This window comes from Petaurus breviceps, unplaced genomic scaffold (genome assembly GCF_028583685.1).
Source record: "Petaurus breviceps papuanus isolate PSGF00001 unplaced genomic scaffold, PetGlider_PUasm1.0 689, whole genome shotgun sequence".
Taxonomy (NCBI): domain Eukaryota; kingdom Metazoa; phylum Chordata; class Mammalia; order Diprotodontia; family Petauridae; genus Petaurus; species Petaurus breviceps.
In genome coordinates this window covers 8,880,828-8,906,783 of record NW_027186458.1, presented here as the reverse complement: position 1 = coordinate 8,906,783, position 25,956 = coordinate 8,880,828, and the positions used below count along the sequence as shown (strand labels likewise).

Here is a 25,956-nt window from a genome sequence, read left to right as displayed (position 1 = left end):
AAGGGCAGGCTCGAGGCCAGATGAGGCTATCTAGAGCAGCTGTTTCAGAGAGGGGGTGAGGGCATCCAGAGGGAGGAGTAGCTGCCTTGTTGCCCTGAGGGCCTCAGTGAGATTATAGAACACAGATCTGTAGGGTCCCGGGAGCACAGTTTCGTGATTTCCTTCAGCTCCATTCAGCAGCAAGTAATACAGGAGCAAAGGAGATGGATGGTAGGTTGGGATATGGCCAGGTATGTTTGGTTATCAAGAAAAGGGGCAAGGCATTAGAGAGTAGGGGACAGTGGAGAGGTGACCAGGTCGAGATAAAGAAGGGAAGAGAGTTCAAGAGTGAAGGCTGGGGAAAGAACTGAGGGGCTGTGCAGTTAGGGGTCCTGGTGAGGAAGAGAATGGGGTTAGGAGTTAGAAGGTGCATGGAAAGATGTCACTATACAGGATTACAATCAATAAAGGGATTTGTGAGTAGATGAAGATGGTGATGGCAGGGCCATGACCTGTTACCTAGGTCGAGTGGAGGAGCAGGTCGTGGGGACTTTGTGGATGAGAGAAATTAGGATGTTTGAGTAGTATCACAAGCTGTCTTGAAGTCTCCCCATAACGAAGGCAGGATCTAGGGAGGAGAGTTCGACTCTGAGCCAGGCAGTGGACTTGTGGATGGAAGATGAGCATCAACAATGGCGAATCTGTCAGCAATGGCAGTCCAGGCTCTGGCTCGCATGTTGAGTTTGGATGGTGTGATTCTCAGAGGAGGAGAAGCTGCTGAGTGGTAGTGGGGCCCCAGAGAATCCTTGAAGTTCTTTCAGGAGCATAAGTTTTAAGGTTGGGGATTCTAATGAGTGCCCTTTGTAGAGAAGGGAACTTGAGGTCAACAGAGGTTAAGTGATGAGGGGGTACAGCTACACGGCATGGTGGCTAGAGTCTTCTGAGTTCCAGTCTGGCTCAGACAACTAGTTGTGTGACCTTGGGCAAGTCACTTAACCCTTCTTGCCTCTGTTTCCTAATCCGTTAAATGGACTGAAGAAGGAAATGGCAAACCACTCCAGTATCTTTGCCAAGAAGACCCCAAGAGTCTGACACGGCTGAAACAACTCAACAAAGTGACTCACCCCGAGGTGGCAAGTGGCAGGTGCCCCAGCTGGAATTTGCAATCAGTTGATATTCATTGATTAAATCTGCAAGGGACCTTAGGAATCATGTCCAACCCCCATGAGGAAACCTGAGGTCCAGGGCTTGGTTATGCTTGTCACTCCTGGAGGTGAGATTTCTGGTCAAAGTCTCAGAGGCCTCAGCTGTGCCTTGGATTCAACAACAAGGAGCAAGATGGCGGAGAGACTGAAGAGTGTGCAAAGAGAGGCTGGAATGAAGGGGCTCTGCTGTGTTTGCCCTGGAGGAAGGAAAGCTAGGAGCACATGACCACTTGTCATAGAAAAAGCCGCTATTTTGGGACCTTCCTGCTGGGCTGCCTTTCTGAGTGAGTATCCTACACTCCCCCTCCCAGTCCTAAAGTCATGCACAGTCACTCATAGCCCTAGGACACTTAGCAGTTTTCTTACAACTGAGTGCTAAGGCTAGGAGCCCATGAGGAACCAGAGGGTCTGAAAGCTGTAGTCTAAGGAGCCCATCCCAGACTGTGAAGATGCCTTGTCTTGGGCTCTCCTGTTTCGGTGAAGGCCCTTCCAAAACAGTAAGCCTAGGGCTCATCAGAGGTGCCATTAAAGGAGTCTTCCTAGCCCTATTGAATGAGCAGGACCATTGGACTCTTAGAAATAGCTATTCAATGAGGAGGGTGGGGAGGGAGAGAGAGAATTTGGAACTCAGCATTTTAACAATGAATGTTGAAAACTTTTTTTTCCATGTAGTTTGGGAAAAAATAGTAAATTAATAATTAAAAAAAGAAATAGCCATTCATTTCAGAATGAGAGCAAGAAAATGAATGAGAAGGAATATTGGTAAGTTTGGGAATAAGACCACTTCTGTGTCTTTTGGGGGCCCTTCCTAGGGACAGATCCCCAGTGGTTCTGGGATTGGTCTTAGCTAGCCCTGCCTGAGGGAGCCCTGGGAGGTGGCAGAGCCTGGCACACCTAGGTCAGGAGGAGACCCTGGCCATTTCCAAAGACTCTGTCCAGGTCCCGGTTCCCAGGCGGGAGGAGATCAGCTCTGAAAATGACCCAAGCTATTTGGAATTTATAGAAACAGAAAACATCGAACCCATTTCTCATTTCATGAGACAGTGCCAACACCTTTTTTCCCCATGTTGTCCCCAAGTGTGAGGTGCTGCAGAACTAAGCAGACTCGTGAAGGGGGTAATCCTCCGAGACCGTTTTGTGGCCCTCTGCAGAATGGGCTGGACGTTAACACCCTAATGATCACTCCAGCTCGCATTTTGTGAGCCTTGTAAACTTCACAGCCTGGCCACCTCCCAACTACCCTCAGAGGGTCTCATTCTTCCCCTTTGGATGCTTCCCCGGCTGTCCTATAGAAGGGAGCTCACCAGGAGTGCAGATTACAGCCCTCTGTAGCTTCTTGTCCCATTGTCCAGGACCTCCCTGAAATCCTTCCCAAGGAGTGAGTCCAACAGGCCTCCCATAGGTCCCTTGCTGTTGTGTGGCTAACAGCAGACTGTCCATTGTCTATCCCTGTGTCTTCTGAGATAACTGACCTGCTGTCTTTTCTGTATCTGGCTGCAAATGTCAGTGCTGTGCAGGAGACCTTAAACTTGGGGCCTTTTCTGGTCACATGTTTTTCTGTTTTCATTGAATATCTCTTCTGCTGCCTTCCCTTCCCTGCTCTGTTGACAGCATGGGGCTTGTGGCCTCCCACTTGAGGCTCCTACTCTGACTTGCCTATTGGGAGACTTGTGTCTTTGGTTCTTCAGAGACCATATCATTCCTGGGGCTTGCATCCCCAGAACACGGCCAGAACAATCCTGGTGGTGTTCAGAAGGGGTCATTGTGTCTGGGAGACACACTTTCCCAGTTTCCCAAAGGCTCTCCATCCGATTCTTCCTCTGTGCTGTTCTGGGCCCAGGCCATCTGCACTTGGGTTCAGGCCCCACCTGACAGGCCGCTGACATTGTGACCCTGAGCAAGTCATTTAAGCCCTCGGCGCCTGAACTAGCTCCCTGATTAGAGTCTGACGTGCTGAGAAGGGCCGTGATTGGTCAAGGGACTTTTGTTCCTTTGGGGTTCTCCCGACTCCGTCCCACTGAATAATCCCAGTCAGAGTAATGAATTTCCAGTGGTTGGTGAAGTCATGTTGAGTGTGTGTGTGAGTGTGAATGTGAGTGTGTGTGTGTTAGTCTACTAGGGAGCCATGGGGGCTTACAAGGCAGGGGAAATCCCTAATTCCCCAGAAGGGGAAGGCTTATACCCTGAGAGAGGTTGGTGAGAGTGGGCCAGGAAGGCAAAGAAGCACTGGGCCGAAGAGGCTGGTGAATGGGTGGCTGCTGCACCCCTGGGAAGGTGGACTGGCCATTCTGGGCAGTGGCCCCTTCCCTGTGAGTGCCAGGATATCCTCGCCCTTATTAATCACTACCTGGACGACAAGCCCGTGTTCCCCTTTAAGATAGATCACAAGCTGGGACTTCTGGGTCCCTCGAGAGCCATATCTCTGTATCCCACTGGTGCTGGTGGTGATGCAGGGGCTGTGATGGGAAGGGCTCTGAGCCCAGGGAGCTGCCATTTGATGACTCCGTGACCTTGGGCAAGTCATTTGGTTGAACGAGGCTCAGTTTCCCCACCTGTAATTGGACTTTTTTCAGTGATGATCTTCCTTCTCTGGCAGCAATTTGAAAAAGGTAATTTGTGAACAGTTAAGTTTCTGTAAATCCGAGCTGTCATTAGTGCCCCCTTTTTATTCCTTTGTTCATTTGTTGGGCCATTCATTCTTTCGCTTGTCCGGTCACTTATTATTACATGCCTGCCAGGTGTGGTGGTGTACTGTGCCAAGCACCTGGGAAGAAAGGAAAAGTAGACAAGCCCCCTGCCCTCCTGGGGTGGAGTCAGAGGGCGTGTGGCCCCGCCCGGATGACTAATGCATTGTTACATCACCGGGGACAAGCACCTGCTGGGGTCTTATGGGGAAGGCTGTCACGTGCCTGGAGGGCGTACTCTGGGGAGGTTCTTGGTGGAGGCAGCCTTGGGAGGCTGAGCTGGGCTGACACTCAGGGTGAGGGGAGAGTAGCCGGGCCTGCCCAGGGGTCCTTGGAGCTTCTCCAGTCATTCATCTCTAACTGTTCAGTAAGCACAGAGAAGTCAACTAGCCTCGTTGGCGCCCACCGACTCTTTTGAAAGAAAGTCTTCATTGTGAACTTTAGTCAGAGTTCTGCCCCGGTGTTTCCTGGGTCTCCCAGGAAACGAGCTGCTTGTCTTCTTGTCTCTGCCCCCTGGGATCTCTACTAGAAAAGCTGCAGACGTGAGGCTCTGTGCTGCTCTGGGAATTGATCCATGCCCCCTGTCCCCTCAGGGTCGCCCCCTCATCATCATGGCAGGAGCTAAGGTTTCTGCGGCTTTGGAAGGCTTGCCAAGCACCCATGTGCATTCTCTCTTTGATGCCCTCTGTGACCGTGGGAGGTAGGCACTATCATGACCCCATTTTACAAGAGGCTCAGGGTCACGTAGCCAGCATGTGTTTGAAGCAGGATTCCCACTCAGGACACCAAATCTAGGCTCCATCCGCTGTGCCACATAACTAATGCTGTCTTGGGCTGGGGAAGAAGGCCTTTCTCCGTGAGGCTTAAGTCAGCTTGTGGAGGTCCAAGGCCTGGCAGCCAGCTCAGGTGCCTTGTGGAGGCGGCCCTGCCGTAGGCTGGAGCGAGGCGGAGGTTTTTAATGGACATTTACTCCATACTGGAAGTCTCCACTTCTCCGCACTTGGCTTCAGTGTTTATAGCAAACATGTTCAGCTTTGTGTTGCAGGAAGGCCCTGACATACACAAGCGTCGGGCTCCAAAGACGTGTGCTCAGCTGGCTTTCATGCAGTAAATATTTATGGAATAAATGGATGAACATCCTGGTTGGAGGCATGTTGGTAAATGGTGGCTAGCTTCTTCTGCTTCTCCCCGCTCTCACCCCCTCGCATTTGTTTAAGGCTCATGGCCAGCAGGTCTGCTGTATACACTGCCAGGAACACAGGAGGACAGACCTGGCCGCAATCCTGGAATACTTAGGTGGACAGTGAGCTCATCAGTGTGGGTGTTCTGTCCCATGATCCAGTGGGACCCCTTTTCCAGAAATCCTCCCCAGAGAATCTGCCCCCATGTGACTGGCCTACTTCCCCTCCTTTTCCATTCATATATGTCTAAGTGGGGCTGTGGATAGAGGGCCAGACCTGGAGTAAGGAAGACATCTTCCTGGTTCAAATCCAGTCTCAGACACTCACTAGCTGTGTGACCCTGGGCAAGTCACTTCATTCTACTGGCCTCAGTTTCCTCATCTGTGAAATGAGGTAGAGAAGGAAATGGCAAACACTTGAGTGTCTACCACGACAATCCCAAGGGGAGCATGGAGAGTCGGCACAGCTGAAAATCACTCTGCCACAACAGTATCTTTACTGACCTCGCTTTCTCTTGTGTGCTGCTGCTCACTGGGGCCTTGGGCGGCCGCCATCTTAGATCCACTACGGTCCTGGAGGTCAATGGGCTTCTTTTTCCACAGCTCACTTGTATCTCAGCCAGGGAGCCTATAGCTGCCGCTCCTGCTTCACAAATGGAATAAAGAGAGAATGAGAGAAGGATAAGGAGAGAGCTTTCTGGGAGAAATCTGGAAGAAGAGGTGAAAAGAAGGAGGAAGAGAGAGCCTCGGAGGAATGGACTGAGCTGAGCCTGAAGGCCGGCTCCCCACCCCTGACCTGGGGGAGGGGGGAGAGTGATGGCAGCACCACATGCAATGGCCTCCTGAAGGAGAGGAAGGGGAATGACAAGGAGGAGACACTGGGTCAGAGAGGCCCAGGGCCCTGCTGAAAGCTGCTAGCCTCCTCTTTCCTTGGGATTTAGTAATGAATTTAGTCTTCTCCATCCCACGCCTACTTTTATGCCAAGTCACTCTGATCTCCTCGTTGGTCAGGTCAGTGCTCAGCTCACCTCCTGTGACCCCCATGAGCGTTCTGCCTTGGCCGCCCAGAGGGCAGGTCACATGTTAGAGCTCACCATCACCAGTTGCACACTCTGATCGAACCCCACTCTGCCAGTCTTCCTCTTCATTGTGACCCCGGCTCCTCCAGTCCTCCCTCTTCTCCTGGGGTTTTACGCCTCTTCTGGTCTCCCTCTCCTTCCTTCAGTCTTGGCCTAGAGCAGGGTTGCCTCACCCTCCCTGGGTCACCCCTTCCTCTGCCTTCTGTTCCTACCCTCGTGAAGTCATCGCTTGGTGCCGGCTGGTGTCTAATACCAGTGTATGTGGAGCGATCTCAGCCGAGCCCTTGCTGGGTCTTGGAAATGCTTTGACTCTCCCCTTTTTATTCCATTATTCTCCCCACAGGGGCTGTTTGAAACCTCCTTCCTCTGAGCAGACAGTCTCGGCTCCCACTTGACCGAGAAAACCAAGCCATTGGTCACGAATGCCCTCGCCCTTGCTGTCCCTGACCTCCGGGGTCCTCTCCTCCTCTGCCTCCGACTCACAAGGCCCCTTCCTCTTTGCCAAAGCCAATCTCATCGTGTGTCCTTATCCCACCCCTTCTCTCTTCCAGAGATTGCTCTCCCCTCTCCTCTGTCAGCCCAGTTCTCTCTCTGCTGACTTCCTCCCTCTCCCAAACCACCCACCTGACTCTGCCTCGCCTTTAAATCGCCCTTCCAGAACTCTCCTTCCCATTATGGCCAAATCCCTGGAACCCACTGGGCTTCCTTCCCTCTTTCTCTAGTCTCCAAATGCATCTTCTGCCCCTCCTTCTGAAGCTCCTTTGGCTCCCCCATTACCTTTAGGGCAAACAAAATCCAAAAGCCCCTACTGGGCATTTTAAGCCCCTCTTTGTCTGGCTCTAGCCTATCTTTCCTGATGATCACCCCCATTGGGCACTCTGCCCTTGCGCCAAAGCAGCCTCCAGACAAGGAGTCTTCTCTCTCTTCATTTCTGCCCCTTTGAATCAGCCCTGGCCCCCTTCAGGGCTCAGCTGGGGGAGGGGGAGGCCTTTTCTGATTTTTCTGGGAGCTTGGAACCTCCCTTCTCACCTTCCCTGGGGATTTCTGCCCCATTACCCTGCATTCACTCTCCATGAACGTGTGCTGTCCCTCCCTGGAGTCTGGAAGATAAGAGGCTGCTGTGGTTGCTGTCTCTGCATTTCTAGGGCCCAGTACCCAGTGTGCGCTCTCTCTGTCTCTCTCTGTCTCTCTCTCTCTGTCTCTCTGTCTCTCTGTCTCTCTGTCTCTCTCTCTCTCTCTCTCTCTCTGTCTCTCCCTCCCCCTCTCCCCCTGTCTCTCTCCCCCCTCTCCCTCTCCTCCCTCTATCCTCTCCCTTCCCCTTTCTCCCTCTCTTCTTTCCCCCCCTCCCTCTCTCCCTCCCTCTCTCATCCTTCTCTTCTCCTCTCTTTTTTTCTCCCCTCCCCCCTCTCTTCTCTCTCTCTTCTCTCTCTCTGTCTCTCTCTTTGTCTCTCCTCTCTCTCTGTCTCTCTCTCCTTTTCTCTCTGTCTCTCCCTCTCCCTCTGTACCCCCACCTCTGTCTCTCCCCTTCTCCCTTCCTCTTCCACCTTCCCTCTCCCCCCCCACACACACATGTACACACACACGTACACACACACTTGGTGATTGGTTGCTAACCTTGGAATCTGCCGGTCAGTACTTGCCCTGTGCTGCATCTTTTCTCTGCAGCGTCACCAGGAGTCTCAGCTGACCTCTGAATTCCAGCCCCATGTTGGCCGCTGCTTCTTTCTGGATGCCCCATGGCTATCTCAAATTCAATTTGTCCAAAAAGGAACTTACTGTTTTCCCTTCTGAGAACTGTGTCTCTTAACCTCTTTCTGTTGATGAAAACCATGTTCTCCCAGTTACTCAGGGTCACAACCTCCAAGTCATCTTTGATTTCTCCTCTCCCCTTCCCCCCCAGATGCATCCAGTTACCAAGGACTGTTTATCTGACTCCAGCGCCCTCCCACTGACCAGGCTATCACCCAGCTCTGGCTTCCTTCTTGGACTCCGGTAGTAGCCCTTTCCTTGGTCTGTCTCCCTGAGGCCAGTCACTCTCTTTTCCCAATCCACCCTTTACATAACTGCCAAAAGAATCTCCCTTAGGCACATGTCCTTCCTCTGCTCACAGACTTGCGGTGGTTCCCCATTACTTCTGGGATAAAATACAGGCTTCTCAGCCTGAAGTTTAAGGAGCTTCACCTTCTGAGTACTGTGGACCTTCTTACTAGGTGGTATGGGGAATAGAGTGCTGGATCTGGAGTCAGGGAGGCCTGAGTTCAAATCCAGCCTTATTCACCAGCTAATTCTGCCTGCCTCAGTTTCCTCAACTGTGAAAGGAGGCCAATAATAGCACCCACCTCTCATGGTTGTTGTAGAGACGAAATGAGGTGTATGTAAAGCCTTAAATTGCTATTAAAATGCTGGTTATAATAATAGAATATAAATATAATCTAATACTCACTATCTAATAATAATTAGAACAGGAGTTTGTGCCCAACGAGCCCTTGGGGACATTGCAGGGCCTCTGTTGGACATGGCAGGTTCTGCTTGGACTGGGAGCCTTTCTGGCCCTGCCCTTGCCCAGATGGCTGATGCCACCCTCCTGGTCTCGTCCCTTTGGTAAGCACAGGTGTGTCCCTTGAGCTGTCCATTGATTACCCCTTGCTCTTGCCCTATGACCTCATTTCCTTGGTGGAGGACATCCTTTCTGGACAAAACTGTTATTCATCATGGGGAGGTGGCCTTGTGCCTTCAGCACACACAGTTAGAAATTGTGGTGGTCCATGCTTTCATTGTGTGGTTATGGCATTAGAAAAACGTCTGCCGTTCTTGCTCAGCCACTGCCCTCCCTGTGCCTTGATGGCCTTCCTCTGTAAGTGTGGCTGGCCCCTGGGGAAAGAGTTAGCTTTGTCTTGGGGCTCCCCTAGAGTTACCTATTCGGCCCCTACCCTCTCTGCTAGTGGGAGGGCAGGACACAGGACCGGTTACTGATGTCAAGTTGTAACTTGCTAGGAACTTGGGTGGGATGGCATTATCATGGGTCACTGGTCCAGAGGGCCAGGTAAGAGCTTGAGCTTGGGCTGGGCTTGCTTCCTTTCTTGAAATGGCAGTGACAGAAGGTGCAAGGCTGGGTGGGGGGTGCTCCCAGAGAGCTGCCATGCCGTGGGCCCAGGGGCCTGGCAGTTCTGATGCCAGCTTCAAGGTGTTAGTCTGTTTTGTTGAACTCGTTTCTCTGGCCAGGTGAAGTTTCCCTAAAAGCTTTCCTGAAAAGCTTGTCTGCCACATTGCGCCTCTTGGGTACCCTGCACTCCCCCTCCCAGTCCTAAAGGCATCCCTACTGCCCAGGTCACAGGTGGCCCTTGCATTACAGCAAAGCTCGGAGATGGCAGGGTTGGTGAGGCAAGACAGGTGGTCTCGTGTGCCAGGGCTGTGTCCTTGAGCTGGCCTCGAATGTAAGCTGGCCCTGGGCGCCCTGAGCTGCAGCCCCCTTTCTCGTTTTACAATATGCCATTCTTGGCTTAATGTATGTTCATCATGTTGGTGGTGAGAAAGCAGACAGCACTTTCTTATAGATGGATCCTGGATTTTCTCTTGTTTGTGTGCGGGGTGATGGTGGGTGAAGGGAGGGGTCTTGTGGGCTGAGCTCAGACTCCTAACCTGTCAGGCAGTCAGTGGGTCCGCAGGCATTTAGGAAGCACTTACTATTTTCCAGGCACAGTGCTAAGCCCTGGAGGTACAAAGAAAGACAAAGACATGGTTGCTGCCCTCAGGGAGCTGACATTCTAATAGTAATAAATAACTGTAAAGCTGCAAAATACAGATGAGGTACAGAGATGGCAAAGGGAGATGCTGTCGGGGGAAGGCTTCCCCTAGCAGACCAGACGTAAGATGAGCCTGGAAGAAGCCATGTGTTAGTCTAAGAGGCCAGGGGGGAGGAGTGAGAGCATTCCAGGCCCAAGGCATGGCCTGGGCAAAGGTGGGACATAGACCACATACACTCAACGAGGTTGAAAAGAGTAGAATAAGAACATTGACCAAGAAGTTTATAAAGCTTCCTGGATAATTTCTATGACTTTTAACCTTTGAATATTAATGTTACTCAGAAATCTTCAGGACCTCCTATTGCCTCTTAAGGCAAGTTCAGACTTTTGATTTGCATTCAAGGCTCTTTGTGAATTTGTGCTGTCTCTCTCATCTCTCCAGCCTTTCAGCTGATGCCGCTCTACCTCCCACTAAGTGCTTTACTTGTACTTCCTGGACCCACCCTCTCTTGCCTCCATGCCTCTGCTCATGCCACCTTCCCCCCCCCCCCCCCCCCCCCAAGGCCATCCCGTATTCCTGTGGACCTCACCAAGCACTTAGTCATTCCCCCCTGCCCCCGTTCTGGCCCCTCAGGAAGGCCAGTTGTACATGAGGTCATTGGGCAGTCCTTGGCCAGCACAGCATGGAAGTGGGATGGTTTTGTCTGGGGATGGATGGAAGCATTCTCGGTTTCCCCAAGGAGACCTGGGCTGATGTCTTGTAATTCTCATAGTCAGGCCATGTCTGGGATGTTCTTGGCCCATCCCAGGTTATTGGGATGCAGACCCAGAGGTCGCTGTGGCCAGCCTTCCTGTCCTACAGAAGAGTATGCATTTATGTCTGTGTGTTCTTCTCCCCTCTCCCCCTTCCTCTTGACCTCTCCCTCCCTCTTTCTCTCCCCTTTCCCTTCTCTTCCTCCCTCCTTCCTCCGCCCTCCCTGGGCCAAAGTTGTCCCAAGTACTAAAGGTTGCTAGCTTGGCCTAGCAACAGCATGTAGTGTTTTGTCTCCAGTATAATGAGACAGGCAGCTTTGCCCAGTGGTTAGAGCTGGCCTCAGCGTCTGGAGGGCCTGGCTCTGAGACCCTTCCTGGCTCTGTGGCTCTGAAGAAATCACTTGACAGTAAATTCCTAATGTTGTGGACAAGGGGCAGGCTTGAACTGGGAGAGAAACAGTTGTTTGGGCCGATAAAACCCCAGCTCTGGGCCTTAACTCTGTCCCTGTGATGATCTGGCCCAAAGGACAGGCCCTTTCAGGTGAGGAGATGGGTGAGGAGATGGCCAGGAAGATGGAGCCTGGGGGGAAGGCATCGTTCTGGGACCAGGAAGAGAAGGCCTCCCAGAGGAGAAGGGCTGTACTTTGCCCTGTTCTCCTGCCTGCCTCCCTTTGGCCAGCACCTCCCCAAGTGACCTGATTTGGGATCCCCAGTACTTAGCATGGAGCCTGACACGTACCTAGAAGGCCCTTAATAATTGTTCATTGACTGACTGATAGCCGTGTCTAGGGCGGGGGCTTGTTCTCCACTGGGTATCATCCACCATGGTCTGGGATGCCCTCCTTAGCACAGGGAGCTGAACTTTGTTCATGTAATAGAAAAGAAACTGAGTCAAGTTGTTCTCAGGGTGTCCTTAAAGAGCTGTGGCAATACTAAAGCCCTAGAAACCCAGCGGATCCTGGACCCTCCTTGTGGCTGAGGACCCAGCTTTTGGTCCAGGCCACAAAATACTTGTTGAGAGAAGATGAATGAAGTGACACTCAGCTTCTGGCTTCTAAATTGTAGGCTTACCCTGAGGGTCATCAGACCTCCGGTTCCCTTTGGACCCAGGCTGGGAGGACAACGGAAAGAAGCCATTCAGGGGGTCAGGGAGGGGATAGAGGAACCTGCACTGGGGGGACGTAGACACACAGACGTCGTCCTCAGAGCGTGGGGGACCTTGTTGGGCCACAGACGGCTCTATTTCTGGGCTAAAACTGGGGTCATGGAGACGGGGGGCAGCGGGGTCGCTGGGAGACGAATGAGTGCTCTCTGTTTTCTGGTACAACCCAAGCTAATGTGGGGCATGTGGTGGCCCTTCCCTCAGACTCACTGTAACCCTTGGATGTTATCTGCTGCTTTCCTGGTCAGCCCGGGCTGGAATGCAGCAAAACCAGTCCCGTGGCCCTGGAAAGGAATTTTCAGCTTGAGAGGAGGTGAATTTGAAAGCTCTGGTTGTTGTGTTCGGCCACTTGTCGCTAACCTTTGATCATGGGAAGCACTTCCCCTCTTTCATTTAAAAAATGTTTAATCGATGCCTCCCTGCCCCCAGTAGAGCCCTTTTGTTACAGAGGACAGATAGACCTCCCCCCCTCCCCCCAATGCCATGTCTTGGCCATTTATGTCAAAGTATTCTCCTTCTTTCCCCCTGGCCACCACCTCTCTTCCTGGTCAGTCTTCCAATTCCAGACTAGTCACTGCATTGTTTTGCCTATATTACTGTGGCCATTGTACAGATTTATCTGGGGAATTAATTCTCATCTGTTCATACAAGGGGTGCCTTGTAAATCAGAACATTTTCTTGGTCCTCACAGTGATAATAATTGTATTTTTAGTATTGATGGATTGAGAAATGTAGAAGTACAGAGAGATCTGGGAGGCTAGGAAATAAAGATTCTTTTTAATATTTGCATAGAGAAGAAATAGCTTGTTCTCTCTTTCCCAGGGTAGGTCACTCCTTTCCTGCCTTAGACTCTGCGCCACCTTCCTCCATGGTGATGCCATACTGTTACACCCTCTGAAGGCTCCTTCATCTCCTTTTCTGACTCTCCTGACAAATTTAAAATAAAGCTCAAATTGCGTTGCCTGGCATTCAAGGCCTTCAACAACCAGGTCCCAATCTACTTCCCTCTAGCAATACCCCTGTGCATCTGTCTATCCAGGCTCTTTGCTATTCCTCACATGTTCTCTTTATCAGTAGTTTCACTCTTTCTTGGAAAGCCCTTTACCCCACCCAGATCCCTGCCCGCATCTTCCCGCCTGTGAGAACCAGTCCAGTGCTGCCTCCCATTGCCCAAGTCTCTTCCATCCATTATTAATTTGTAACGCTCACAGTTCTTATCCCACATTCCTGGTATTCCAGACATTTGTGTTCATCGCCCTCTTCGCTTCCCTGTTTGACTCTAAACTCCTTGAGGTCAGGGGCAACGTCTTAGACAATTCTGTATTGTGAGTATGTGGTAACTAACTGAGAAATGAAAGACTAAATGAAGCAAACAGCACCATTCCCTGAGAGGGCATAGCAGCTCATTCCTGCTGCTGCTGAACCTTGTCAGGTTAAGCATGGGGGGTTCCACTCCTGCTCCGACTCTTCTGAGTGTTAAAATGGCTCCGAGCTCCCTAGCCTGGCATGGGGGGAAGTACACTGGGCAGTGGAGGCAGGAGATTGTGGTTCTAGGGTTATTCATGCTAATGGATGAAATAGCCTGTATTCCAAACAGCTGATAAATCCTTTATGTATTATATAACTGAGGATCCAGAGAGAGTGGGTTAATTCCCATGTTCTCTTCTTCCTTGGTTAGTTATGAAAATTGATCTGGATAAGCTCTTTTTGTGGTGGCAAAGAACTGGAAATCGAGAGGATGTCTGTCAGTTGGGGAATGACTGAACAAGTTAGGGTGTGTGTTTGTGATGAAATACTATTGTACTGATGAGCAAGATGCTTTCAAAAAAACTGGGAAGACTTCTGTGAACTGATGCAAAGTGAAGAGAGCAGAACCAGGAGAACATGGTACACAGCAACGGCAACATTGTACAGTGTTCAACTCTGAATGACTTAGCTATACTCAGCAATACAGTGATCCAAGACAATTCCAAAGGACTCGTGATGAAAATGGTCCATCTACCTCCAGAGAGAGGACTGGTAAACTCCGAGTGCAGATGAAGTATCATTTTCTCACTTTTTCTTGCTTTTCAAAAGGAATATGGCTGATATGGAAATCTGTTTTGCACGATTTCACATGTACAACTTATATTGTTTGCCTTCTTAGTGGGTGTGGGAGAGGGTTGAAGGGAGGGAAAGAATTTAGAACAGAAAATTTAAAAAGAAAGAAATGATAATAAATAAAATGTTTAAAAAAATAAAGTTGGTTTTCATAGATGTCTGCTGTAGAGGGGCAAAGTAAGGGTGGGGCGGGGGGAAGAAGGAAATAAGGAGAGGAGACAGTAGTCAGGAACTTTAAATCGGCTCTGATGGTCACATGCGCGGGTGTGTGTAGGGATGCATGTACCTGTGTGTACTGTAACAGTATCAGATCACAGATGTGGGAAGTCCCATGCCTTCATTTTGCAGATGAGGAAACTGAGGCTTACAGAGTAGATAAGTGACTTCAGCTTGAAGGAACCTTAGAAGCGTAGAGTCCAACCCTTTTTGTCTTAGAAAGCAGTGAACTGAAACCTTGAGAAAGGATTTCACAAAGGTACCAAGTGGTATTGGGATCATCCTAGTCACAAATATTTTATTGGGATTTTAATGACTATCAACATTAAGTAGGAACAATGACTGACATTTATTGGGCCCTTTACAAGCATCGACTTATCTGGGCCTCAGCAACCCTCACAAGGAAGATGTCAGAGCTAGCGTCATCCCCATTTTGCTGATGAAGAAACAGAGGGAGGCATTGAGAGGTGAAGTGACTTGCCCAGGGTCCAAGAACTGGTAAATGTCTGAGGAACATGTCATGTAGGTTTTCCTGACTACATGTCCATCACAGTCTTTTTTTTTTTAATTTTTTTTTTAGTGAATAAAATTTACTTTCTTTCCTTCTCACTGCCCCCATTGAGGGAAAAAAATGAGTCTTGTAACATATGCATAACCAAGCATAACAAATTCCCACACTGACCATGTTCAAAAACTATATGCCTCATTCCTTTCTCTTTTTTTGGGGGGGGCAGGGCAATTGGGGTTAAGTGACTTGCCCAAGGTCACACAGCTGGTAAGTGTTAAGTGTCTGAGGCTGGATTTGAACTCGGGTCCTCCTGACTCCAGGGCCGGTGCTTTATTCACTGCCACCTAGCCATCCCTATACCTCATCCTTTATCCTTTTCCTATTGCCTCTCTATCAGGAAGTGGTGACCTGCTGGGTCATTATCCTTTGAAATCACAGTTAGTCCTTCCAGCCCTCTTCCGTCACCCTGCCTCTCTGTTGAGAAAAACGTGGAAATCTAAAAAAACCCTAACTTTCTATCCCTTATGAAAAGGTAAAAAACGTGTGAAAAGAATAACAAGCTTTCTTTTGCTTCTTTGTCCCTGCCCATCTTTTGCTTCCAGGAATAGTTAGCGTTCATTGTTGCGGTTGGTGTGACCTCTGATTCTGCCTTCTTTGTAGCATATGTTTGATGTTCCTTACTGGTCCCACCCGAGCCTGGGGCCCCAGACACTTGGGCTGTTGCTTAGCTCCCATGGTCTGTCCCAAGCTGGGGGGAAGCTTTTTGCCTGGGGTTTTTGGATTTTGTCAGCCTTACCCTGATGACCTCTCCTTTCTCCCCCAGGTCCGGACCCTCTTTGTCAGTGGCCTCCCTCTGGACATCAAGCCTAGGGAGCTTTATCTGCTCTTCAGACCATTTAAGGTATGCATGAGCTGTCTGTTTCAGACTCAGTGTTCCATTGTCTCCTGGACTCCCCTGGTAGTTGGGATAGGCAGAGCCCCTCCCAAGGCTGACCTGCCAGTTCTGATTCTTTGTCCAACATTTATCATGCACGTACTGTGTGCTAGCCACTGTGCTTGGTACTGTAGATAGACAAGTACAGATTCTCTGCCTCAGGAGCTTACAGCCTGCCAGGGTAGGCACGTATGTATGTATGTACATAGGATGTACGGAGTATGGAGGAGAGCATGGGGGAGGCACCATCTTGGGGGGAGGGGGGCTGAGAAAGATTTCATTTAGAACCCGAATTTTAAAGGAGACCAGGCCCTCCCCAAGAGGCCGAGGGGAGGAGGAGAGCATTCTAGGCAAAGGCCTGGAGATGAGAGACTGGCATGAAGGCCAGTTCACCTGGCTCTTTGAGAATGTGAAGAGAGGCTTGTGTAATGAGCCTGAAAAGGTAGGAAGCAGGGGGCAGTAGGGAGCCTGCAGAGGTCATTGAGCAGGGCAGTGACATGGTCAGAGCTGGGCTTTGGATAGATTGGGGCAGAGGGAGGTTTGAGGCAGAGCTGGATTGGGACTCCATTATTTAGGTGGGGCCAAGGTGGGCAGGGGTGAGATATTGGCAGCTTTGGGATGAAGAGAGTGAGGGGCTGGGAGTTTGCCCATGGGGTTAGTGATGGGGAGGGGCAGGGGCAAACCATGTTCCTGTGGAGTTGGGCTCTGCACATGGGGGATGCCGGCATGGCTGCTTTCTGGCCAGTGTTTGGGAAGGCTGACCTTGGGCTTGGTGTCAGTGACTTCCTCCTAGTGGGGTCTTTGGGCTTGGCCCTGGTCACTGCTGGAGGGGCAGGGCCTGGGGCTCTGATCCCAAGAGGACACATTTTCTTATTGGGTGTAGGAGAGAGGCTACAGGTGCATTCATGGTGTGGGGCAGTTCCCAGTCTGGAGACTCCCTTCCCCAATGCAGGCCAGCAGCTGCACCTCGTTTGGTCTTGAGAGGAGGTAACAGAGGCAGGGCTGGACCCACTCCTCCTTCTGACCCTGGCCCACTAGCCACTGCCTCAGCTTCCTCTTCATCCAGGGAAGGCTCTTGAAGGCCCCCCTACTGCTCCCCTTCTGCCTCTGAGGGCCCTTCCAGTGCTGAATCTATCATCCGATGAGGGCACTTAGCTTTTCCAGGCCTCAGTTTCTTTGTCTGTGAAATGAGTGGATTGGCCTAGATGGCCTCTGAGGTCCCTCCTGGTATGAGATGTCCTGAGTCCTTCTGCCCTCCCCTCCCCAGAGAGCAGAATCCACAGAAGCTGATGCATTTTAGTCTTCTTCCCTGTTCTTGGAATCTGGGGATGTTCAAGTGTGTCAATGTCTGTCAAATTCATAATAAAGTTATTTTAAAAGGTTTTTTGTTTAAAAAAAAATAAGGAAAAATGTCCCCCTAACCCTGAGGCCCTCTGCAGAGGAGGTAGAAGGAAGGACGATCTCTTCTGACTGGTCAGATGTGGAGGGACCTGGCCTGGTGGCAGCCCGACACCTGGCTTTGGGTTGGGGCTTCTCCACTGCCCAGCCAGGGGGCCCTGGCAAGCCCCCCTGCCTCAATTTCCTCCTCCATCAGGCGAAGGGCTGGAGGCCAGCTCAGCCATGGGACATTTGTGTTCTGGGCACGCATCTGCAGTTGCCAGCGACGTCTCTTGTCTGTCAGTGTTCTGACCCCTCTTCCTTCTCTCTTTTCAGGGCTATGAAGGGTCTCTAATAAAGCTGACATCAAAGCAGGTAAGGGCCCCCACTTTGGTCTGGGGTGAGATGGCAGCTGCCCAGGCAGCGCATTCGGCCTCTGAGGCTCCCCCTGAACATGCGGGGAATAAGCTGGCAGGTCTCCCTCACTGGGGATGGGATGGGTCAGCCACCAGCACTAAGCTGGAGAGTGAATTCCCTCCCTTCCTTGCCCTCTCAGGCCTCCACCATGGGCCTGTGAGATGGCAGGGTGCAGCCTCAGTAGTCCTGGCTTTGAGTTCTCCCTTTATGGTTCCTGTGTGGGTGGCTATCAGACTGTCCAGCAGTGCCTTCTCTGTCAACACCAGTCAGATGACCCCAGAGCCAGAGCTTGGAGGGGCCTCAGAGGTCAGTGGGGCCAGCCCCTCATTTTACAGTGGGAGAAATTGAGGCCCAGAGGGACTAAGGACCCCAGAGCCAGAGCTTGGAGAGGGGCCTCAGAGGTCAGTGGGGCCAGCCCCTCATTTTACAGTGAGAGAAACTGAGGCCCAAAGGGACTGAGGACCCCAGAGCCAGAGCTAGGAGGGGCCTCAGAGGTCAGCGGGGCCAACCCCTCATTTTACAATGGGAGAAACTGAGGCCCAGAGGGATTGAGGACCCCAGAGCCAGAGCTTGGAGGGGCCTCAGAGGTCAGTGGGGCCAGCCCCTCATTTTACAATGGGAGAAACTGAGGCCCAGAGGGACTGAGGACCCCCGAGCCAGAGCTATGAGGGGCCTCAGAGGTCAGTGGGGTGTAATGTAATGCCAAGGAAAGGCAACTTCCCAGGTTCAAAATACCAGCATAGGTGCTCTCTATTTTATTCAGTAACAAACCCAGAACAGAGAAGATCAAAACATGACATCATTCCAAATACAGCATTTACTAAGTGTGATTAAATAATCTCCAAGGCCTACCCCACCCCAGGACTTTCCAATCATTCAATCAATTACAAAGTCTCTGTTCTAAATACTTCTCCACCCCTAGGCTATACCTTAATTAAGTCCACCACAAAGCCCCTCTTCTCAAATGGAGATTAGTTTCCAAACATAAGTAAAATACATTCATTTGTCAATCACAGAGCACAAAAAGGTCAAAAGTTCCCCACCCCTGGATCACAATTGAATCTACCCCAGAGTTACATCAAGTTTAAACACAGCACTTAATACCCAAATGGAGGTCTTTTCTTCATCTTGACACGAGGCAAGTTCTCAGCAATCTTAGTTCCTGGGGAGACAAGGCTTAGCAAGGCCATAAGATATATTGCCAGTCCCTTCATGAATATATCCTCTGTCTGTAGAACAGTCCTAGAACCCCTGAACACATTAGCAAAGCCCTCTCCCAGGATTTCTGTAAACATACAACAAGAAAATCCTTCTTCAGGGCTTCTGAACCAACAGAAAGGCTCCCAGACCCCTGCAACAACAGCACTGTCCTTCACCAGTGGACAGTATTCATTCTGTCTGCCGGACAGTCTCCAGACCCCTGCAACAACAGTACTGTCCCTCACCAGTGGACAGTATTCACTCTCTGTCTGCAGGACAGTCTCAGGGCTTCTTAGTGAACAGCCAGGTTCCAGGACTTCTTCAACAGGACAGTCTTTCACCAGTGGACAAATCTGGCAAAATAACATCAAAACAGACAGACAAAGTACCAGCAAAACAGCCATGTCTCCTCAGTCCTTGGCAGCTCAGGGGGCAGGTCTCAAAAGTCCAAGGCAATTCAAAGCGGCCACCAGCAATTCTCTTAGTCTCTCTCCACGAGGTGCAGCTTCCAAAAAAGATCTTCCGCCTCTCTCTTGTCTCTCCAAATCTACATCACCAGCTCCTCCCAATTCAGGACTTTCTTTTCACATCAACAAGCCCATCCCACAGGTGGGATTAACAAACTCTGGGTTTTAACACAATCAATTTGAAAACCAAGCCAATACAGGGGAATCTTTAATTGCCATTACTATCACATGGGGCCAACCCCTCATTTTTCTGGTTGCTGTCACGCTTTCCTGCATTTACGGTGATGATCGGTCATTCTCATAACTCATGAATCCTGCCGCGTATGGACCTTTGGAGAGGCTGTGGGCTAAGTTAAAGGCAAGCCTCTGTCCATATTACTGTGGCTTGGAAAGAATGAGAACCTGTCCCCCAGAGACCTGGGTCCTTATCCCAGCAACTTACTCTGTGACTGGGGCAGGACATGTCTCCTGGCTCTCCCTCAGTTTCCTACTGAGTGGAAAGAAGGGGTTGGCTTCCTTCCAGTCAAGGTGTGATTTGTGATTCTATTTGTCCACGGTTAGGGTATCACCAGGGTGGGGGTGGGGACCACAGGAGATGTCGGCCTGAACACCAAGCTTTGTGACCCTGGGCAAGTCCCAGACCCCGCTGAGCTGCAAAATCAGGGGGCTCCTTCTACCACCTGCTTCCTGGGCTCGTCATAATCATGTCTGCTTCCTAGCCACTGCCCTTCCCTTTCCCCTTCCACATATATGGAGGCCCTGGCCAGAGGTGGGATGGGTCAGGAGATCTGTGCTGGAGGGACCCGGGGCAGAAGGCTGGGGGAGGGGCTAGCTCATTCCTCAGTTGTCCTGGCACACAATAGCTCCCTTCTTATGGGAGAGATGCTGAGTCACCCCTGCGTGCCTGCCTGTCCATGTACAGTGAATGGCTCCTACACTAGAAGCCACTAGAAACACTGACTTGGAATCGTAGCTGTTTGCTTTACGGCTGGAGAGAGCTCAGATATGCATCCTGTCCAGTCCTTTATAGAGAAGGAAACTGCTTCAGTGACTTGGCCAAGCCCTCACTGGACTGAATCAGTGTGACTTGAGAGAATTAATGGGGGCGTCCCTCTTGCACCTGGGAGGCTGACTCTGGGTCCTGAAGGGGGCCATCCATCCCGGCTGTGGCCGTGGCCAAGTCTTTTGTTTTTTTTGTTTACCTGTATTTCTTTGTTGCAGGGGAGGGTCTTTTCTGAGGGGGGTGGGAAGAATCATTAGGAAGGATTGAAAATGTATAAAATCAGTATGTTTTTTAAAAAATTGAATGAGAAACTTATCCCAGTGAAGGCTGCATGTCTTGCCCGATGACACCCTTTGTGAGGGCAGTGCTTCCTCAGAAACTCTTTCCACCCCCCCTCCCCCACACTCTGGCCCCTGCCATCCCCCAGCCTGCCCGCTCTGACCCTGCCCCTCTCTTCTTGTTCTCAGCCCGTCGGCTTTGTCAGTTTTGATAGTCGATCAGAGGCAGAAGCTGCTAAGAACGCTCTGAATGTAAGTACCAGCCCGATGGCGCATTGAGGCTTTGCGGGGGCCCAGCCATGGCCGGGTGGGGGAGGAGAGGGAGAGCTCAGATCATGAGGCCCGCTGTCTCCCTCCTGAGGCTCAGCAGGGCCTTTGGGTCTAACAGGACTCAGCGTCTTCTCCACCTGAGCTAGGCTGGTGGGCGCCATTTTGACTTTTGGTCATGTTCTCTGGCAAGCCCAGGAGGACCCTCGAGTTCATGAGGCAGGGACACTATGATCTGAGCCAAACCTGTTCTTGTTCGTAGCCTGAGCTCGGGGCTTTTGTAAACATTCGCTGCTGCATAGATGTTGGTTGAATGAGTGGAACGGGGATCATGAGGGCAGAGACACAAAGAGAATGATGCCCATGGGCTGGCCTCAGACCCATGACCTGGCCAAGAATTTTTCTTCCCATTCAGGGAATTTTCCACCCCAGGCTCAGGATGTCTTCCATCACCCAGAAATCTGGCTGAGAGAGGATGCCTGCCTCTGGCCCACCACATGCTCTTAGAATTTGAGTTTCATCAGCTTGGCTCCTTTTCTTTTGATGAATGGAAGGAGCTGAGGCTTGGATCTGGGCCAGTGAGGAAGGCTCCCTCTGCCATGCCGTTGTAAGACTCAAGACTGAGCCGTGAGGTCCCTACTTCCAGGTACTGGCTGGACGACCTGAGGCCCAGCGAGTCTCTTGGGGCCCTTTTTGGACCTAAGTTTCCCTCATCTGTAAAATTTGGAGGGTGAGGCAGGACAGCTGCTAAAGTCCTTTCCAAAGAAGTGAATTTTTGGAACTGAACTGTTTCTCCCAGAGGCCATAGGGAGCTGGGGGAGTTTCTTGAGTGTGGGGGTGACGTGACTGGACTGGCGCTTTAGGAAAATCACTTTGGCACTTTAATGGAAGACGGGCTGGAGGGGGGAGAAACCGAGGCAGGCAGAGCCTGCCCCCAGCAGCTGTTGTAGCAGTGCAGGTGATGAGGGTCTGCCCTAGAGTGTCCAGTGCTTTTCAAACCTTAGAGTGCTGCAGACATGTTAGGAGTCTCATTTCTAAGATGATGTGAAATTCTAGTGCATTTAGAAGACTGATCTCCTCGGGGGTGTCCTGTGTGTGTCTGTGTACGCCATATGGATGTGAGTACAGACATGGAGCCTGAGCCTGGGGGGTGGTCACCATCCCCATTTCCCTGCTTGACCCGAATGCTGGCCTCCACTGACCCGTCCACACTCCTTGGCTTGGTCTGCCTTGCCTGTGAGAGCTGGCCGAGGGTCAGAGGTTGAGCGCAGGGCTGTGCATGGCCCATGATTTCTCCTTTGGCTGTTCCATCTCTCCCTTAGCCAGCCTGGAACCCACCCCCAGATGCTTGGACACGGCCTAGTCCTGGCGGGTCTGGCCATCTCTGCTGGACATACTGCCTCTGCTTCCCTCTTTCAGGTGACCCCTGTAAAGTCCGGTAAAACCTCCTGCTTCCCACCAGGGGGGAGAATTCTGTCCAAGCAGGGCAAGAGCAGAAGCACCCCCACTGAAAGTCAGCCTGATGCTGGCAAAGCCGTGTGGCAGGAATCAGAAGCGTGATGGCCCTCCATGACCTGGTGGGTGGGGGCGGGGCAGGCAGCAGCAGTTGGCCACCCCCCTCATTCCCACGTATTGGTGCTCGTAGTAGAGTTGTTCTGAGGGGCTGCTGTGGGTGGTGGTGGGCTTCCCACCAGCTGCTGAAGGTCATTGAGCCAGAGCGGGAGACTACCCATTGGGGATGCCAGTGGACAGGGTCTCTTGTTGCGATTGGGGCTCCTTCCCAGAGGTTCTGAGGTCTAGGACTTGCCTTTGGCTTACTTATTCTATGAGATAATAATGGGGGGGGGAGCGAGGATGGGAGCCAGCATTTATTAATGCCAGCTGTATTCCAGGCATTTCATGAAACCCTTAACAAATATGGCCTCATGTGATCTCACGGACTACCTACAAGGTAAGGGCTATTGAATGAGGTTTTATAGGTGGTGTAGTGGGTGTAGTGCTCAACCTGGAGTCAGAAAGACCTGAACTCAAATCCTGCCTCAGACACTTACTAGCTGGGTGACCCTGGGCAAGTCACTTAACCTGTTTTACCTTGAGTTAAACCCTCTAAAAGGGGACTATAGAAATGCCCCTTTATGGCGCTATTGTGAGGGGCCAAAGCAGCCTGCGAAAGCCGTTGGCGTTGTTAGCGTTTTCATCGCATTCACCCGCCATCAGTGTCATTTCTTAATATCCTCGTCTTTCTCCGTCTGGCACATGCATGTCGAGCACGTTTCTCCCCGACCAGTTGGCTCCCCCAAGGCAGCATCGGCTAATGCTGAGGCCAGTGTAGATGGAGGGCTCTGGAGGGCCTTCCAGGTGTGGACGAGCCCACAGTTAGTAGCCATCTGTGTGGGCTCGTTCTTGTCCAAGCTCATGTGGCGTTTCCCTCTTTTCCTTTTTCTCCTTCATTACACTGGAAGCCAGATTGAGGGCAGGGGTTGGGCCATAGGCTGTTGGAACTGGAAGGGACATTGGAGATCCCATTTTACAGAAGAGGAAACTGAGGCCACAGTGGGTGGCCCAGGACCTTGGTGAAGGAGATCTAGGCTGAGCTGAGATTTGACCCTGAATCTGCCAGTTCTGGAACCAGGCTCTTGTGACCATTCCTTAACACGGACCCCATACTGACCCCACCACCACCATCCCCAGGCCAGCAGGCCTTAGGTAAAGGAGTTCAGAGCAATGATAACAGATTCTTCTGCTGACCTGTCAGCTGGGGGAACAGTCAAGCTTGAGCTATTGCGCCCCCTCCTCCCCAAGCCCTAAGCTCCTGGAGAATCATCTTGGCCCTTTGACCAAAAGCCAGCCCCTCCCTTTCCAGGGATGTGACAGGCACACCTCCTGTGCAGAAGCCAGCACCCCTTTCTCTCCCCCAGTGCCAGCCCCACACAGACCAAGTGTGGTTTTTCAAGCCCTGGTGTGTGTGACGCAAGAGATGTGTGAGAAGGGGGTTTTCTCAGGTTCTGAGGGGTGTGGGATTGGGGAGAAGGAAAATGGAAGACAGGCTGCTTTAGTAGAGAGAGACACATGGAGAGGAGACAGACAAGGAGAGACAGAAAGAGAAAGGAGGAAGGATGGGGCAGGGGGAGAGAGAGAGACAGAGGGCGAGACAGGAGGAAGGATGGGCAGGGGGAGAGAGAGGGACAGACAGGGAGGGAGGAAGAGGAGGGGAGGAGGGAGAAGTTGTAAAGAGGCCAGGCTTGGTGTTAGGGAGAGTTTCTTTGCTTGCCCTAGGGAGCAGACAGTGGGCAGGCTCTACCTTCCTGGAGGTCTGTAGCGGAAGCTGGGTGAGCCCTTGTTGAGCATGCTGGGAGGGGCACTCAGATATGGATCAGGCTCGATGGTCTCTGAAGTGCATTCCGACCCTGGGGTTCTGTGGGTCTGGAATAGGAGAGTCACAGACATCTAGCTGAGGAATGGGGAAAGCTTTGGGTATATAGTGGCCCTGCAGCAGAGCCCTTCGGGGAGGGCATGGCGCGACCAGGGCGCTTCTCACTCAAGTCCATGCCCCTTCCCCCCACCCCCACCCCCACCCCCACTCTATCTTGAGCTCCCAAATCCTAGCCTCTGAGGATGTCAGATTCAGGGGAGATGTCAGAGCTGGGAGGAACCTAGGGACACTGAATGCCCAAGAAAGGCTTGTGGGGTCAGAGGAGAAGATGGAGGGCGTAAGGAGAGCAGTCACGCACATAAGCCTTGGAGGAGCTAGTGACCTTTTAGAGGTTGCGCTTGCAGCAGCCCTGCGTGATGGCCCGGCTGGGCCTCCATGTTGTCAGGTGGAGGGGCGGCCCACATGGCCAGTCTCTGCTCGGTCCTGGAGTGTCAGCGTGAGGCAGGGCGGGATGACAAAGGCCTAGCCAGCTGCTGATTCTGCTGACGGCAGCTGGCTTTGGCTCCAGCAGGGACCCTGGACCTCCCAGTGCCTCTGCCTGTCCCTCGAATGCCCTCAGATGGTTTTGCCGCTCAGCACCCTAACCTTGTTGACAGGCAGAACTCTAACCCAAGTCCAGAAGGCTGATCTCAGCCTCTCTTGGAGCCTGCCAGGTCCATGCAGACCTTATCACCGCCATCTGCTTTCCTCCCAAGACCCTCCTGGGCTCCAGGATCCCGGGGCCTTGAAGAGGACCAGTTAGCGTGATTCCAGCTGGGGCTTTTGGCAGAGGAGGCCTGCCAGATGAGCTCATCCTCACAATCTGGGGCTTATCCCTGTTTATAAATGCTGACTTTCGACTTGAAAGCCACCATGTAGTCAGTGACGTCAGTGACTTGATGTGGCTCTTAGGGCTCCTCTGTGAGCTCCAGGCCCTGCTCCAGGAAGGAGCCGGGGGTCTGGGATGGATGCCCAGCTCTGTGGTTTTGGCAGGTGACTCCCCTGGGCCTCAGTTTCCTCAACTTTACTTTTTGCTTTTTGGAGGAGGGAGGGCAGGGCAGGGGCTAAATGACTTGCCCAAGGTCACACAGCTAGTAAATGTTAAGTGTCTGAGGTCAGATTTGAACTCAGGTCCTCCTGAGTCCAGGGCCAGTGCCGTATTCACTGTACCACCTAGCTGCCCCCAGTTTCCTCAACTTTAAAATGAGTCGGACTGGATGACGGCAGGGCCCTTCAGGCTCCAACACCTGTGAATCTATACATTCCAGAAATATCCAGATTCTTTCACTCTAAATAGCTATTGAGGAAGGTCTAGGATCAGTCTGAACTCCAGATTGTGCCCAGCCCACTGCACTTGAAAGAACACTGACCCCGAGGCTCTGGAGACCGTTGCTGTCAGCAGTGAGTCGCTGCCCCAGCTGGACCTGTTTCCTTATCTAGAAACTGAAGAACCTGGATTCAAGGGGTCCAGGTTCCAGTCTTACCTTTCCATAAGGCATTGGCCAAGTCACTTTATCACCCTGGTCCTCAGTTCTCTCTTCTGAAAAATGAGAGATTTGGCTCAGAAGGCCTTCGAGGCTCCTGCCAGCTCTCAGCTTCTATCCCTTGATTCTGTTTCTTAAGGGCTCCAAGATTCTTTAAACGTCATCGCCTCTCCATGGACTCTGTGGGCTGTCCCTTCTTCCCAGAGGCTAGAGCCCACAGATTGGGTCCTTCTAAGGAAAGATTGCCTTTTCCTTGGAGAAGAACTTTGGTAGAGAACTTTGTCAGGGCTCAGGGATCAGAGAAGGGGCAGAGATGTTCCCATCCATCTCGCATGTCAGCTCTGGAACCTGGAAAATGTGACTACGGGAAAGGAAACAGGGAGGAAGTACAGAGACCGAAAGTGGCCAGAAATGTCGACCTCCATCCTTCCCGAGGGGAAGGGCAGGAAGTAGGGGAGGTTCACACACACACACACACACACACACACACACACACACACACACACAC

The 25,956-nt window shown here is 51.7% G+C and overlaps 1 protein-coding gene across 3 annotated transcripts in view; it reads left to right on the top strand.

The window, feature by feature from the left end:
• Positions 1–25,956, top strand: part of RBPMS (RNA binding protein, mRNA processing factor) — a 150,089-nt gene that overhangs the window by 54,656 nt on the left and 69,477 nt on the right. For all 3 annotated transcript variants that reach the window (XM_069104948.1, XM_069104949.1, XM_069104947.1), the window contains exons 2-4: positions 15,433–15,510; positions 17,257–17,295; positions 20,475–20,537. In XM_069104948.1, coding sequence (XP_068961049.1) covers positions 15,433–15,510; positions 17,257–17,295; positions 20,475–20,537 — 180 coding nt within the window. The remainder of the gene's footprint in view (positions 1–15,432; positions 15,511–17,256; positions 17,296–20,474; positions 20,538–25,956) is intronic.